Here is a 16,301-nt window from a genome sequence, read left to right on the forward strand (position 1 = left end):
AGAGAAGAGTCAGTGAGTGAGGAGAGAGAAAAAGGAGAGGGAGGAAGGGAGAGAGAGAAACTGCCAGACAGACTAACAGCTGGAAATCCAGGGAAGAGTTGAAGGATGCCTGTAGACATAATTCCTTAATTCCTTTCTTTCTCAGTGGATTTCCATCTTTTCACTTAAGCCTCTCAATGAATTAATGAGCCTCACACATTATAGAGGATAATCTATATTACTCAAAGTCTGCTGGTTTAAATTTTAATCTCATCTAAAGAAATATCTTTACAGCAAAATCTACACTGGTGTTTGGCCAATTTTGGGTACTATGACCAAGTCAAGTTGACACATACAATTAACTACCACAGACCACTTCTTAATTTAGCACATATACTCATCTCTTTAAATCATACTTAATCTCCAAGAAAACTCCCTCACAATAACAAGGTTATACTCTGCCTAACATAATACAACTATCCTGCATACAACTTAAAGCATATAAAATATGAAGCAAAGTCATATTTCACTCTTCTAAATATCCCATAAGTAGCTCATGAATATAATCCTATCTACTCAGGAGGCAGAGGATAGAGGATAGAGGTTCAAATACAGCCCAGGCAAATAGTTCAAGAGACCCTATCTTGAAAGTATCCAATATAGAAAAGGTCTGGTGGAGTTGCTCAAGTAGTAGAGTGCCAACCTAGAAAATGTGAGTTCAAACCCCAGTACCACCAATAAGTAAATAAATAAATATCCTGTAACTTAAATATTATGATGTAAAATTAGCAAGAATGAAACATGGGGGTGTATTTAAGTAATCTTATATAGTATAATGAAAGGATGGAAGAGGAAAAAGAACAAAAGATATCTATAAATCTTTTATTGGTTGATTGGTTGGTTGGTTTTTGTTAGAATGTCGGCAAATAGATCTCAATAAATCTTGACCCTCCATATCTGTGGGTTCCATATCCAAGGATTCAACCAAATGTGGTTCAAAAATATTTGTTTCTTCACTAGACATGTACAGACTTCTATTCTTGCCAACATTCCTTTTACAATACAGTGTAAGAACTATTTTCACAGCATTCACACTATATTATGTATTATAACTAATCTAGAGATGATTTAAAGTATACAGGAGGATGTGCATAGATTGTATCATTTTATCTGAGGAGCATAAGTGCCCATAGATTTTTGTGTCTACAGGGGATTCTGAAAGCAATGCCCTATGAATACTGAGAGATAATGTGCATACACATATGCACACACACACATATCAAGACGAAATGAAGAAAAAATTCTGATGAGAGTGTCTCCACTTCTATAAGTGGTCACATAGTCATAGCCAATATTTGTAACTGTTTCCATCTACTACTCTCCCTTCTGCCCTCAGTGAGCATCTCAACAAGTCATGATTCTTTACCTGGTGGAGTGACCCTAACCCTCATTCCTAAAGTCTTGACTGTTATTAGTCTTGCCTGAATAGAGTTGTAATTTTCTATTGATTTTAATCTCAGAACATGATAATTCTATGACATGCACTAAGAAGTAACTTTTATTCCATATATATCTTCCTATCTCCGTTATAGAATATCAGTTCAATTTCTGTTGGTATTCTATCAAGCACAGTAGCTCCCCTTTTTGTGTGTTGATTCAGAGATATGAGGAGACAAAAGTAACCAGGTAATGTTCTTACCTTCCCATTCAAGATTATTCAGGAATATCAGGCGGGTTCTCTCTGCCTGGCATTTGGTTTTCTTTCTTTTTTTTTAATCTGAGATATCATTATAGTTTATTACTCATCTCCTAAAAGTAATTTCTAGATGTCAACATCTCAATATGTCCTTCCATAGTGAAAATAATGTAGGCTAATTAGATTGATTCCCAATTACTCATGTCTTTACATAATCTACTTCCCATGAGTGAGGGTTGGGCCTGTTATTTGTTTCTAAACTGAGAATATGTGAAAAAGTGATGTGATGCCACTTCAATGACCAGGTGGCTTTAAATACATTATGCTAAATGAGTCTATTTTAGCAGAATAAAAATCGGATCGCCCCCTTCCTGACTCTGAACAAAGAAGCTGACATCTTGTAAAATAGTTGTGAAAGGGCTGGGGAATGAGAAAAGGCAGGCAGCCTCCAGTTACTGAACTGACACCCAGAGTCTTAGTCCTCCTACTACAAGCACATAAATTCTGCCGACAACTCAGTGAGTTCCGAAGTGGAGTTTTTTTCCAGCCAAGCTGGTGTTGACAATGCAGCATAACAATTGCCCTGATTGAGCAAATGACAGGCATATTGACCCATGGAAACTAGGAGATAATAAGTGTGAGCTATTTTAAGATGGCAAATTTATGGTAATTTATTATACAAAAATTGAAAATTAATATGCCTCCCTTAATCACTCTATTTGAAATTGCTATCTCTTCTCTGACCACATGCCCTACTACCCTTTCTGCTTACTTTGTTTCACTTTTCATTTTCTATTGCACCTCACAATTAACACATTTGTATGTTTAGCACCTTTCACTCTCAACTACGATGAAAATACCAGGAGAAGCAACAGGATTTTTCCCCCCTTGTCTCAGAGATATCAACCGTGTTTAGAATACCATCTGACAAATAGAGGTCACTCAAAAAAGATAAATGAATATTGTATCGCGGCCAAGTGAGCTAATCCTAAAGAGTTGGACAGCTTCAAAAACATACAGCAGAGAAAATATGGAAGATAAAACAAAAGGCCTATTCCAGGAAATTCTGACTCCAATCCTGAGTCTACTACCACTTGCAATGACTCTGCACAGATCTCTAAAATTTGCTTAGCTTCAGTTGTCTTATTCTAATCATGAAAAATAATGCAAGCCTTATCTACATATATGTTTATTTTCAGAACAAAAAAGGGTAATACATACAATATTTCTTAATATATTTTAAGGAGCAATATGGATTTTAGGTAAAGAAATACAGAGGATACATATGTAGGTAAAATGTTAAACAACCTTCCTATTACACAAAGGAATTATAGGCAAAACATTAGCAAAAATTATTTACTAACAATTTAACAAACTGAAGAGTTATGCTACCCAATATTGAATATGGTACATACTTTCATAGGTGTTGGAGGAATATAAAAAATGACGTAAGGTTCGGGGTAGTCTTCTGGTAAACATTAAAAACTTCAAAAAGAGTTCTTGATCTGTTTGGCAAACTGGATTAAAAAGGAAGAACCAACAATCTGTTGTTTACAAGAGACCCGTCTTACTGACAGAAATACACACTAGCTAGGTGAAAGGCTAGAAGAAGAGTTATCAAGCTAATGACTCCCCCAAAACAGACAGGAGTAGCATACTTATATCAGACAAAGTAGACTTCAAACTTACATTGGTCAAATGAGACAAAGACACTCATACTGATAAAAGGGGCAATACATCAAAAGGAAATAATAATTATCAACCCATATGCAACCAATGTCAGTGCACCCAATTTCATCAAACATGCACTAAAGGATGGAAAAACACATAGACTCCAACACAGTGGTACTGGGAGGCTTTAATACCCCTCTATCAGCAACAGATAGGTCATCCAAACAAAAAATTAACAAAGAAATCCTAGAACTAAATGACACCATAGATCAACCAGACCTAACTGATGTCTACAGAAGATTTCATCCAACAAGAGTACAATATACAATCCTCTCAGGAGTCCATGGAACTTCCTCCAAAATAGATCATCTCTTAAGGCACAAAGCAAGCCTCAGCAAATATAAAAAAATAAAATATCTCCCTACATTCTATCTGATCACAATGCAATAAAACTAGAACTCAACAACAAAAACAACAGCAGAAAATATGCAAATAATTGGAGGCTGAATAACACATTGCTCAATAATCAGTGGGTCATAGAAGAAAGAAGAGAGGAAATCAAAAGGTTTCTGGAGGCTGATTAAAATAAAAACACTAACTACTAGAACCTATGGGACACAGCAAAGGCAGTTCTAAGAGGAAAGTTTATAGCCGTGGATGAAAATAGTAAAAGGACAGAAAGTTCTCAAATAAATGACCTACTGCTACATCTCAAACTTCTAGACAAACAAGAACAAGCTAAATCCAAAAGAAGCAAGAGGAGAGATATAATAAAAATAAGTGCTGAAATTAGTGAAATAGAGACCAAAACCATTAAATAAAGGATCAACAAACGGTGGTTCTTTGAAAAAATAAACAAGATTGACAAGTCTTTGGCAAATCTACCTAAAATGAGGAGGAAAAATACCCAAATTAGTAAAATCAGAAACAAAAAGGTAAGAAAGCAACAAACACCAAGGAAATCCAGGGAATCATCAGAGACTACTTTGAGAACCTATAGTTCAATAAATTGGAAAACCTTGAAGAAATGGACAAATTTCTAGATACTTATGACCATCCAAAACTACATATTACAAATCTATAATTTGTAATGTAATTGAAGCAGCAATAAAGAGTCTCTCAAAAAAGAAAAGTCCAGGACCTGAGAGATTATCTGCTAAATTCTACCAAACCTTTAAAGAAGTAATACCAACACTCCTTAAACTTTTCCACAAAATGGAATGGAAAGGAACAAGCCTAACTTGTTCTGTAAAGCCAGTATTACACTCATCCCAAAACCAGACAAGGACACATCCAAAAAAGAACTACAGGCCAATCTCCTTAATGTACAATAATGCAAAAATCCTTAATAAAATAATGGCAAATTGAATCCAACAACATAGCAAAATGATCATTCACCATAACAAAGTCAGCTTCATCCCAGGGATGCAGGGATGGTTCAACATATGCAAATCAATAAATGCAATGCAGCACATTAATAGAAGCAAAAACAAAAACCACTTGATCATCTCAATAAATGCAGAAAAAGTATTTGATAAAATTCAACACCATTTTATAATAAAAGCTCTTAGAAAACTAAGAATAGAAAGAATGTACCTCAATTATAAACACTATATATAACTAACCTATAGACAACATCATACTTAATGGTGAAAAACTGTAACCATTTCCCCTAAAGTCAAAGAATGAGACAAAGGTGCCCACTCTCCCCACTGCTATTCAACATAGTCCTGGAAATACTAGCCAGAGCAATAAGGCACAAAGAAGAAATAAAATTAATACAAATAGGTAAAGAAATAGTCAAAGTATCCCTGTTTGTAGACATTATCCTGTACCTCAAAGACCCAAAGAACTCCACCCCAAAACTCCTAAATACCATAAACAACTTCAGCAATGTAGCAGGATACAAAATCAACTTAAAAAAATCAGTAGCCTTTCTATACACCAAAAATGAACAAACTGAGAAAGAACATAGGAAAAGAATTCCAGTTACAATAGCCTCAGAAAATCAAATGCCTAGGAATGAACTTAACAAAGGATGCAAATGACCTTTACAAGGAGCATTTAAAAACACTGAAGAAAGAAATCAAAGAAGATTACAGAAGGTGGAAAGATCTCCCATGCTCATGGGTTGGCAGAATCAACATAGTAAACGTGGCTATATTAACAAAAACAAGTTACATATTCAACACAATTCCCATCAAAATCCTAATGATATTCATCACAGAGATTGAAAAATCTATCCTAAAATTCATTTGGAAACACAAAAGACCATGAGGAGCCAAGGAATTGCTGAGCAAAAAGAGCAGCGCTGGAGATATCATAATACCTGGCTTCAAACTATACTACAGAGCCATAGCAATAAATACAGCAGGGTGCTGGCACAAAAACAGATGTGAAGACCAGTGGAACAGAATAGAGGACCTGGATATGAATCCACACAGCTACACAGCTTATTTTTGACAAAGTCACCCAAAACATATGATAGAGAACAGACAGCCTCTTCTTCAATAAATGTTGCTGGGAAAAGTGGTTGTCGGCCTATAAAAACTAAAACTAGATCCATGCCTATTACCTGATACTAGTATCAACTTAAAGTGGATTAAGGACCTTAATATTAGGCCTGAAACCTTGCAGTTGGTACATGAAAGAACAGGGACTACTCTGGAAGCAATATGTATAGGCAAGGCCTTCAGTAGAACTCAAGAGAACCAGCAACTAAGAGAAAGGATAGACAAATGGAAATACATGAAATTAAAAAGCTTCTGCACAATAAAAAAATGGTCTCTAAATTAAAGAAACTACCCACATCGTGAGAGAAAATATTTGCTAGTTATACATATCAGACAAAGGACTGATAACCAGGAGTTCAAAAATACTAAACTCCCCAAAAATCAATGAACCAATAAAGAAATAGGCAACTGAATGAAACAATTTTTTCAAAAAGAAGTCCAAATGGCCAAAAAAACATGAAAAAATGCTCACCATCCCTGGCCATAAAGGAAATGCAAATTAAAACCCTAAGTTTCCAACTCACTCCTGTTAAAATAGCTACCATCAAGAACACCACCACCAACAAATGTTGGTGATGATATGGTGGAAAATGAACCCTCATATACTGGCAGTGGGATGTAAGCCAGTACAACCACTTTGGAAAACAACATGGAGTCTTCTTAAAGAACTAAACATAGATCTGCCATATGATCCAGCAATACCACTTCTAGGGATATACCCAAAGGAATGTGACTCAGGTTATTACAAAGGCACCTGCACACCCATGTTTATTGCAGCACTTTTCACCATAGCCAAGCTATGGAAACAGCCAAGATGCTCCACTACTGATGAATGGAGCAAGAAAATGTGGTATTTATATACAATCAAATTTCATTCAGCCATAAGGAAGAATGAAATAAATGGGTGGAAATGGAGAACATCATCTTAAGTGAAGTTAGCCAGGCTCAGAAGGCCAAAAATCACATGTTCTCCTTCATATAAAGATTATAGACCTAAAATAAATGCAGTAATATTGGACATGGGTCATACTAAGGGGAGAAATTGCATGGGAGGAACAGGGAAAGGGAAGAAAACCTAAAACTTGAATGTGGTTGATGTGCTCACTATTGAGGAACACAAATATAGTAATTTTAAACTGGCAGAGGCCACTATATATGGGGACTAGGAAGTAGTGAAGAGGTCTGGTAGAGATGAACCAATGTGGGTTACAATACCCACATTGCATGGAAGTAACCCTAGGAATCTCTCTGTGTTATTATCTTTACCTCAAACTAACAAAAATGCTATGTCGTTCTTATTATCTCTTATGTTTTCTCTTCAACAAAATTGGAGAAAAAGAGGGCAGAACAGGTTCTTCCTAGAAGCAGGAGTGGGGGGCTTGGAGGAAGGAGGAGCGAGAGAGGTAGCCTAAACAATGTATACACATGAGAATAAATGTAAAAACAATAAAATAAAAAACAAAGAATGCTTGCTTATTATTTATTCCAGCATTTCTACTTGTAAGAACCTGTCTTATGATTTCAATATGTATGAAGTATTGATAGAATGTTTGTGAAAATTTGACGTGTAATTTTAAAACAATGTAATTGACCTAAAGGTCTAAGTGCTAACTGGATAAATAATTTTCCATACAGTTTTATATTTTCTCTTTTTAGTCAGAATCTATCTATCTATCATCTATCTATCTATCATCATCTGTTTCTCTCTCAATTATATTAATTATATATTTATGGGTTTTAAATACTTCATTCTAAGACCAAGATCATCATAACATTTCCAAATTCATGGATGTCCTGAGAACATCTCAGAGGACCAATATTAATTTATTCTGTTTCATTCCAATGACATTTTGATTTTTTATAGAGCTAACAGAAGTAAATCAGTAAGGAAAATAGAGGAGGCCTTTTGTAAATGCATCTTACCAAAGAATCTTGATTCTCTATGCTTTGCCATTAGCTTATATTTCCAAAGCAACATTGTACAATGTCCATTATAATTTGTTTTGAATAGAATAACTAGACCACATCCTCACACAAATTCCTTCTAACATTTTTCTAATTTTTAGTACTTGCTGACTGACATTGGTGCTTTGACATTTATTGCATGGAACTTCCATTGAGTAAATCTAAATAAACTGTTGATTAAACTCTTGAAATAGCACTGATATTTCCATAAACCTAACAGGTATTTTCTTTTCTATTGATAACTCAAATCATATTACTTCCATTTGGAATTCTCAAAATAGTTACTTGGTTTCTATTATTTATCTTTAAAATGATTCTAGTAGATATGAAATAAGATATTTTTGCTACAGATAATTAAAAGAAAAGATATTAAAACTGGAAAATTCTAGTCATAATATTACCCAAAAATTTCTACCAGGTGTATGAATTGAATATTCCCAATTCAGCTGATTGACCTTGATATCAGGAAGACTACTTCTTGGATAAGAAAAGTATTTGTTTATATATGACTGAGATTAATGGGAATGCTTTAGTGTGACTTTATGTTGCTGGACAATGTCTGCAATTCTGAGACACTTACACTTTAAATAAACATATTTTTCTACAACAGCATTTGGGGATGGTGCTAGCCATATTCATTAATTATATTACAGATAAGACAATAATATTGGTATTTGATAACTAACTAAATCCTTGGTATTCAACTACATGTCAATAAGACCAGATAAATTCAAATCTTAATGGTTAATTTGAAACAGCAAAAGGTGAAAAGCGTGGCACTTTGCTTGACTGCAGTAGAAAGGAAGGTTTTCTTTTCATTAGAAGCATTGTACTTTTATCTTATCAATGAAATTTAAAACCACAAATTCAACCTATATTATCACATATATTTTATCTATTGTATATATATAATATATATATGTCTATAAATAGAGATTAACTTGTTTAGTACAGACTTTATTAAGAGTAAAATCAATCTTTCTCTCCTTCCTTCCTCCCTTCCTTCTTTCTTTGAGCAGCTTCCCAAAAGTATTAGTAAATAAACTCTGTTATAATAATACTATAAATAATAATAAAAGATTCTTTGATAATTAGCTCTTTCATTGATATTGCAATTTTTACTTTATTTCACTTGGAGTCTTAATTATTTTAAATATTTAGTCTAGAAAATTTAGCATCTATTTCATTTGAATTCTTTTTTAGCACTTGTACTGATTACCTATCCTAGCACTAAAACCAGTCACAACTCTTCATCGGATAATTCTTTCCCAAAATGACAGGCAGTATTTCTCAGTTAAAAAAAATATAGTAGAAAAGTATGGCAGACAAAATCTCCCATGTTTAGCTAGAACATATTCATCAAAAGTTATCACCTTCATACATACACCCTACCCTATCCAAATTTACTACACTCATTTTTGAGAATATTCATATATCTATTTCTGCTTATATTTGGTTTCTTTTCCCTGACATGCCCTCCCTTAAATAATATCTAACCGTTCTTTTTAAGGCTAATATAATATATTGTTTAAGATTCACCTCAGGTTTCATTTTTCCCAAGTTTCCATCTTTAGGAATTTTTTGGCAACTATTATCTGTCTTAATATGACACTGTAAGGATATATCAACTAGTGATTAGTTTCTCTTCCTGGGTGTGTTCTGTTCTTTTGTACAAAATGCACATACACACACACACACACAGACATACTTGCTCACACATACATTCACAGACACACTATGATGGTTTCTTTTATTTTAATTAATTTTCGACTGTAGTGAGGGTTTGAACTAAGAGTCTCCATTTGCAAGGTTTGCACTCTACTGCTTGAGCCAAATCCCTAGCCTTTTTTGCTTAATTATTTTTTTTGGATAGCATCTTATGTTTTTGCCTGGAGATGGCCTTAAACCACAATCCTTCTACCTACGACTCCTGAATAGTTAGAATCACAGGCAAAAGCCATTATGCCCATTTTATTGGTTGAAATGTAATCTTGCTGACTTTTGCCCTAGGCTGGCCTCAAACTATGATCTTCCCAGTCTTTACTTCATGAGTAGCCAGGATTACAGATATGTGACACCATGAAATTTTTAAAAAAAATCTTAGCCATTTAACAGAGTGACTGTTGCTAGTGTTCAATAATTATCTGCTGAGTCTTCTTTCCTTCCTTCCTTCCTTCCTTCCTTCCTTGCTTCCTTTTTGACAGTACTGGAGTTATATGTAACTGAAACCAAATGTGAATTGAATGTTTGAAACTTGTTTGTAAGATTTAATGCTTTATCTGAATTAACAAAGAATCTTAGTAGTCAATGATTCATAAGAAAAGTTGAAAGTTTTCAACTTCAATTTGCCTAAGGCATAGATATATCTCTTACTATAGAACTATTAGAAATAGGTTATCATGAATGTTGTGTTTCTTTGATAAGGTCATATATTACATATTACAAAATTCCACCACCAACAATAGAACTTTAAAATTACCATAAGCCCAAATACTATCAATTATTTCCATATTTTTAATAGAGGCTCAAAGAACTGAAACAAAGGGAATTTGCTCGAAATGTGGCATCTAAATCCAGGAAAGATGAACGAAAACAGGAAAAGGCACTGCAACGTCTGCACAAGCTGGCTGAACTAAGAAAGGAAACTGTATGGTGAGTATGCAATGAAATGTTAAGTTTCCTTAAAATGTGACCCAAGAAAGAGTAGGGAGAGTGAGAAATAAATGGCACAAATTTACTTATTTCTGTTTCAAGACAAGTTTTTATGGCCTTCTGTAAAAGTCACTTGTTGTAAATAGTCATTTGAATATTATGTGAACACCTGTTTAGTGCACATTTCAATAAAAAAGCCAAAATTACTCCAATTTCAGTTTATAAAAATTGAATTTCATATTATGCTGCTATTTAAACTCTCTTATTTCAAGGCTGTCCCATTTCTTGGTGAAATTGAAAGAATATGATTAAAGAAGAAAGCAAGGTACTGTGACCTCTTAAGAGAAGGAGATTTGAGAGGAACTTATTTTATTTTTGAATGAATACTAGGAGAACTTTTTATTTGAAATTCTCTTAAAAATTTTTAAAGGAGGTCAGGAAGAAACAGATCAAAGTTACATTATGAATAACCTATAACTGGACTATTTAGAAGCTCACAACTCTTAAACTTTGACATGTTTCTCACAGTGAACAGCTGGTAGATGAGAACACTGTTATCATTCAGATCTTAAAACCCCAGCTAAGGCAATGTTATTAAAAGAAAACCACTTCGTAATGTGCCCTTTCATTATCCCAATAAATAAACCCTCTGTTGTTAGTGTCTATAACAAGATTTTTATACCAAATCTATTTTATACTGAATAGTGTTATGGGATATATTGAAATATAAAAGCCTTCTTGGGGAATGTCAAATTTAGAAAAAATTAGAATGAGAAACTAAAGCAGATACCTTAAAAGCAACTGAGGCCAATAGGAAAAGGGGACCAGGAACTAGAGAAAAGGTTAGATCAAAAAGAATTAACCTAGAAGGTAACACACACGCACAGGAAATTAATGTGAGTCAACTCCCCGTATAGCTATCCTTATCTCAACCAGCAAAAACACTTGTTCCTTCCTATTATTGCTTATACTCTCTCTTCAACAAAATTAGAGATAAGGGCAAAATAGTTTCTGCTGGGTATTGAAGAGGTAGGGGGGAGAGGGAGGGGGTGGAGTGGGTGTTAAGGGAGTGGGTGGAGGCAGGGGGGAGAAATGACCCAAGCCTTGTATGCACATAATAATAAAAAAGAATAAGATACTTGAATGCATTTAGAATCCTATATGGAATTAGTAGACAAAATAATCATAACTGGTATTCAATTATACTATGAAATATATTTGTTCTTTGCAAATAAATGGAGATTTATTGTAAGTTAATCCCATAGAGAATCATGGGACCTATGTAATTTATTGCTCTAGGAATACTATTTACAGATGTAAATTCTGATGTATTAAGATGACCACAATTAGTACGATATGTACTTAGATTACTATTCTCAATGTAGAGCATATATTTCATATTGCATACACACACACACATACATACCACACAATCACACATAGTTTTCCTAATAGTTTTGTACTTATAAAGATATACAAATAAAAAGCAATGCTGCTACTTTGTAGCAGATAAGGCAAGTGGAAAGTGTACTGTATTAATGCTTACATAAAGAAAAATATCCAATTAAAATATTTGGCCATTTATAACTTCTAAAACTTGAATTTTAGGATAGAATGAAAAACTCTGCACCTGATTATTCTGTTAGTATAAGAATAAGATTTAGGTATTTAATATATTTATATGCTCACCTATACAGTTCTTTTAATCAGAATTTATTATTTATGGTGTACTGAAATGTCAAATTAATGCAGCTCACATCTTAAGTAAATAGTTCTTTATTCTACATAACTTCAGGGTAATTTCAAATATTGAGCTGAACAATTCCAAGTGAATCGGCTTTCCTCATACTAGTTCTACCTCTGACACACCTTTGCCTGGCAGCAAATCACTTAGCCAATAGTAGATTCAGTAAATGCTGAGTTAAATGAATTATTCAACCAAATTCTTAGCCTTTCTAAAGTTAATGATGAAGGTTTTGGTCAACTTCTCATATTCTTCATTGATGCTTTATCAATGGTGTCAACTATTTGTGAATTAGAAGAAATTTTACTGCAGAGAACTTTACAACACTCCAAAATATCACTAAAGAGACCATGGCAGTAGAAAATCTTGGTCAGGAGACAGTGATATGAGAGCACAGGAATGTCTTAAGGCATTGCTGTTTACAGCTGCAAAAGTCATTTTAAGACAGTATGTCCAAGTTATTCCAACAATAACCAATAACTAAATGATATTGTGATGTGGTAGAAGGCAAAAGCTCCCTAAAGGCAAAAGCTCCCTACGAAAGTAAAAAATTGGCAAAAAATATGTAATGACATTTCTAAGGTGGATTTGAGTACTTTGCTTCCAAAGTGTCCTAATTAACATACACTCTGATTTCATTTTGTAGTGCTCCTGGAAGTGGTCCCATGTTCAAGTCAACAACTGTTACTGTGAAAGAAAATGAAATTTCCCAAAGAGTTGTTGTGGATTCAGTTAACAACCAGCAGGATTTCAAATATAATTTGATTCACAGCGAAGCAAATACTAAAGATGTTACTACTGTTCCTGCAGATCCAGGAAACACAAATAATTATACAACAAAAAATAACCGACTTGGGGATCAAGCCCAGGGAATTCACAGACATAAAATTGGCTTTTCTTTTGCATTTCCAAAAAAAGCATCTGTGAAGCTGGAGTCCTCAGCTGCAGCCTTCTCAGAATACAATGATGATGCCTCTGTGGAAAAAGAATTTAGCAGAAAAAGTAGATTTGTCCCCAGCACTTGTCATATTCAACTATCTTCACCAACAGATGTGCTTTTGAATTCGGGGGAGAAAGCTACCTCTTTTCATCCACCAGAGGCAATGCACACTGTCAAAGAAACTGCTCAAACTCAAGAGATAAAAGAAGTCCCAAGTGAAAAAGATACATTATCATTGTCTTCATTTTGCCAGCTTCAGCTCCCTTTATCTTCTGATGCAGATAATTCCCAAAATTTAGTCCCATTAGCAGATCAAATACCACTAGAAGATATTATTGATGAAGACATACCTGTGAGTAGTAATAATTCCGAGTTGTTAGGAAATAAATCCACAGTTCTTAATATGACTAATGATTGTATATTGGTGCAAGCTATCACAGAGGAAAATGTGAAAAATAATGATGTATCAACAATTGAAAATGAAAATAAAAATGGTCCTGAGTCATTAGTCCCTTCAAGTACTGAAGAGAATAATATAACCTTAAATAAAAAATCAGGTTTATATAAAAGACAATGTGAGCCATTTGTACCTGTACTTAACAAACATGGATCAACAGTTCTTCAGTGGCCATCAGAAATGCTGGCTTATACAACTATTGAGCCATCAATTTCATATAGCTGTAATCCTCTCTGTTTTGACTTCAAGTCTACTAAATTAAACAATAATCTAGATAAAAACAAACTGCTCTTAAATTGTCCTTATTCTCAGCAGAAGGAAGATATTTACAATGAACCAGTGTCTGACTGTAAGGACCTACCTAATGCAGGACTCACGGATTGTGAAACAGGTAGCAGTAAAAATGAATACACTCAAGACACTCCTCTTTTGCCTGATGATACTCTGACCAATAACTGTGAGTCCAGAAAAAATGAAAATATGGATAAGAGATATAAAAATATTTCCTATAGGCACAGAAGAGCACAGAAATGCAACTTCACTAAAAATCAAGCCAAACAGGACACTCTAGATGAGAAATACAACAAAATAAGGTTGAAAGATACTCATGAACAGTGGTTCCATAAAAGTAGAAGGAAGAAAAAAAGAAGAAAGCTATGTCAGCATCACCATGGGGAGAAAACCAAAGATACAGAAACTCACTGCAAAATGGAAATGGAGAATAGTTACACTGATACAACCAGAAAAAATCTTCTGGAACCAATCTCAGAAAAGCAGTATGTAGCTGAAGAACATTTGTTAGACTCACATAAATCATCTGATAAAAGGCCCAAATCAGTATATGTAGACTTAAGTGAAAATGAAGAAATTCATAAAACCTGTAACACAGAATACAATAACAATGGTGACATCAGTTCTAAAAACCACTGCAAAAAGAACACAATACTTTTAAATGGACAATCAAATCAAACAATGATACATTCTGGGGAACGTAATTTAACATACTCCAGAACTTACTGTTGTTGGAAAGCCAGACTGTCAAGCTGTAGTCAAGATCACAGATGCTTCCTTCTTCAAAACGACACGCAATGTGTGAGTCAGAATCACCCTGTTAAAAGAGGTTATAATTCTCTCATGAATGAAACAGAAAGATTCCATCGAAAACGTAGACAGCATTCATGTTCTTATTCTTCAGATGAAAGTTTAAATCGACAGAATTATTTACCAGACGAATTTTTGAAGCCACCAAGCTCTTCAGCTGCTCCCTGTAGGTTTAAAAAAAAGCGAAGGAGAAAAAGAAGCAGATTCCATCCTAGAGGTGAAACATTGGAAATCAAAGAAAATATAGATTATCACATGAAAAGGAGTTCATCTTTAAATCACCTGGATGGATTAATAAGTGAAGACAAAATCGAAGAAAAAAAACCACAAGAAGTTGCAAATATAGAAAGGAACTCAGAACAAGGAGACCAAGTAAAAAACAAATTGGTTTTGCACTCTAGTAGTTCCCTTCCTTTTGAAGCCAGGGGTGAATCTGCACATTTAGAAATGGAGACCACGCTTCGTGAATTGCCAGAGGTTTCCAAAGATTCTACCGCATCTGTCTCTACAGCTAGTGTCCCAACAAAACAAGCAGTTAATAACACCTTGCTTGAACACAAAGAAAGAGGTGAGACAACAAATGTTAACGAAAAACAAATTCCTTTTAAGGTGCCTAATATTGAAAGGAACTTTAGACAGTCACAGCCCAAATCATACCTTTGCCATTGTGAACTGGCTGAGGCTCTTCCACAAGGAAAGATGAATGAGGCCTCAACAACAGAGTGGCTGTGCTATAATTCAGGAATCCTTAACACACAACCACCATTACCATTCAAGGAGGCACAGGTCAGTGGTCATACGTTTGTGACGACAGAGCAAATCCTAGCTCCACTGGCTTTACCAGAACAGACATTATTGATCCCACTAGAAAACCATAACAAATTCAAAAATCTACCATGTGAAGTCTACCAGCACATAATACAGCCAAACATGCTGGCCAACAAGGTCAAATTTACTTTCCCTCCACCCCCTCTCCCTCCCCCCAGTACACCTCTGCAGCCTTTGCCTTTGCAGCAGCCCTTATGTTCTACCTCTGTGACCACGATCCATCACACTGTTCTGCAGCAGCATGCTGCAGCAGCCGCAGCTGCAGGAACCTTTAAAGTGCTTCAGCCACACCAACAGTTTCTTTCCCAAGTTCCAGCTCTCACCAGAACATCTATACCTCAGATCTCAGTAGGACCAGCAGGACCCAGGCTTTGTCCTGGGAACCAGCCAACTTTCCTTGCTCCTTCTCCGATGCCAATCATTCCTGCTTCGGCTCTTCATCCTAGCCACCTGGCTTTCCCACCTTTACCCCATGCATTCTTTCCTTCTCTGCTTTCCCCACACCCAACTGTCATTCCTCTGCAGCCCCTCTTCTAGACATCACCATAAAGAGGAGAAAAGATACCTTTGTGAAAACTATTGCTTTATTCATAGGTCTTCATCTAAACAGATAATCAGCTATTTAACTGATGGAAATAAATTGGCCAAAATATGGCCTCTTGGTTTCAAATCATTTACTGTAAGTGTAATGATGCAAATAAATTCTTAAGTTTCATATATATATATATATATATATATATAATATTATTAAAGCA

At 34.8% G+C, this 16,301-nt stretch overlaps 1 protein-coding gene across 2 annotated transcripts in view; it reads left to right on the top strand.

Moving 5' to 3' along the window:
- Positions 1–16,301, top strand: part of Znf804a (zinc finger protein 804A) — a 395,234-nt gene that overhangs the window by 296,588 nt on the left and 82,345 nt on the right. Inside the window, exons 3-4 of one of the 2 annotated variants that reach the window (XM_074071237.1) lie at positions 10,346–10,476; positions 12,867–16,234. In XM_074071237.1, the coding sequence (XP_073927338.1) occupies positions 10,346–10,476; positions 12,867–16,083 (3,348 nt within the window). In that variant the 3' untranslated portion in view covers positions 16,084–16,234. Of the gene's footprint in view, positions 1–10,345; positions 10,477–12,866; positions 16,235–16,301 lie in introns of those variants that run through there. The other variant, XM_074071238.1, reaches the window with a different exon arrangement.

The sequence above is a fragment of the Castor canadensis genome, chromosome 4 (assembly GCF_047511655.1).
Source record: "Castor canadensis chromosome 4, mCasCan1.hap1v2, whole genome shotgun sequence".
NCBI classification, from domain to species: domain Eukaryota; kingdom Metazoa; phylum Chordata; class Mammalia; order Rodentia; family Castoridae; genus Castor; species Castor canadensis.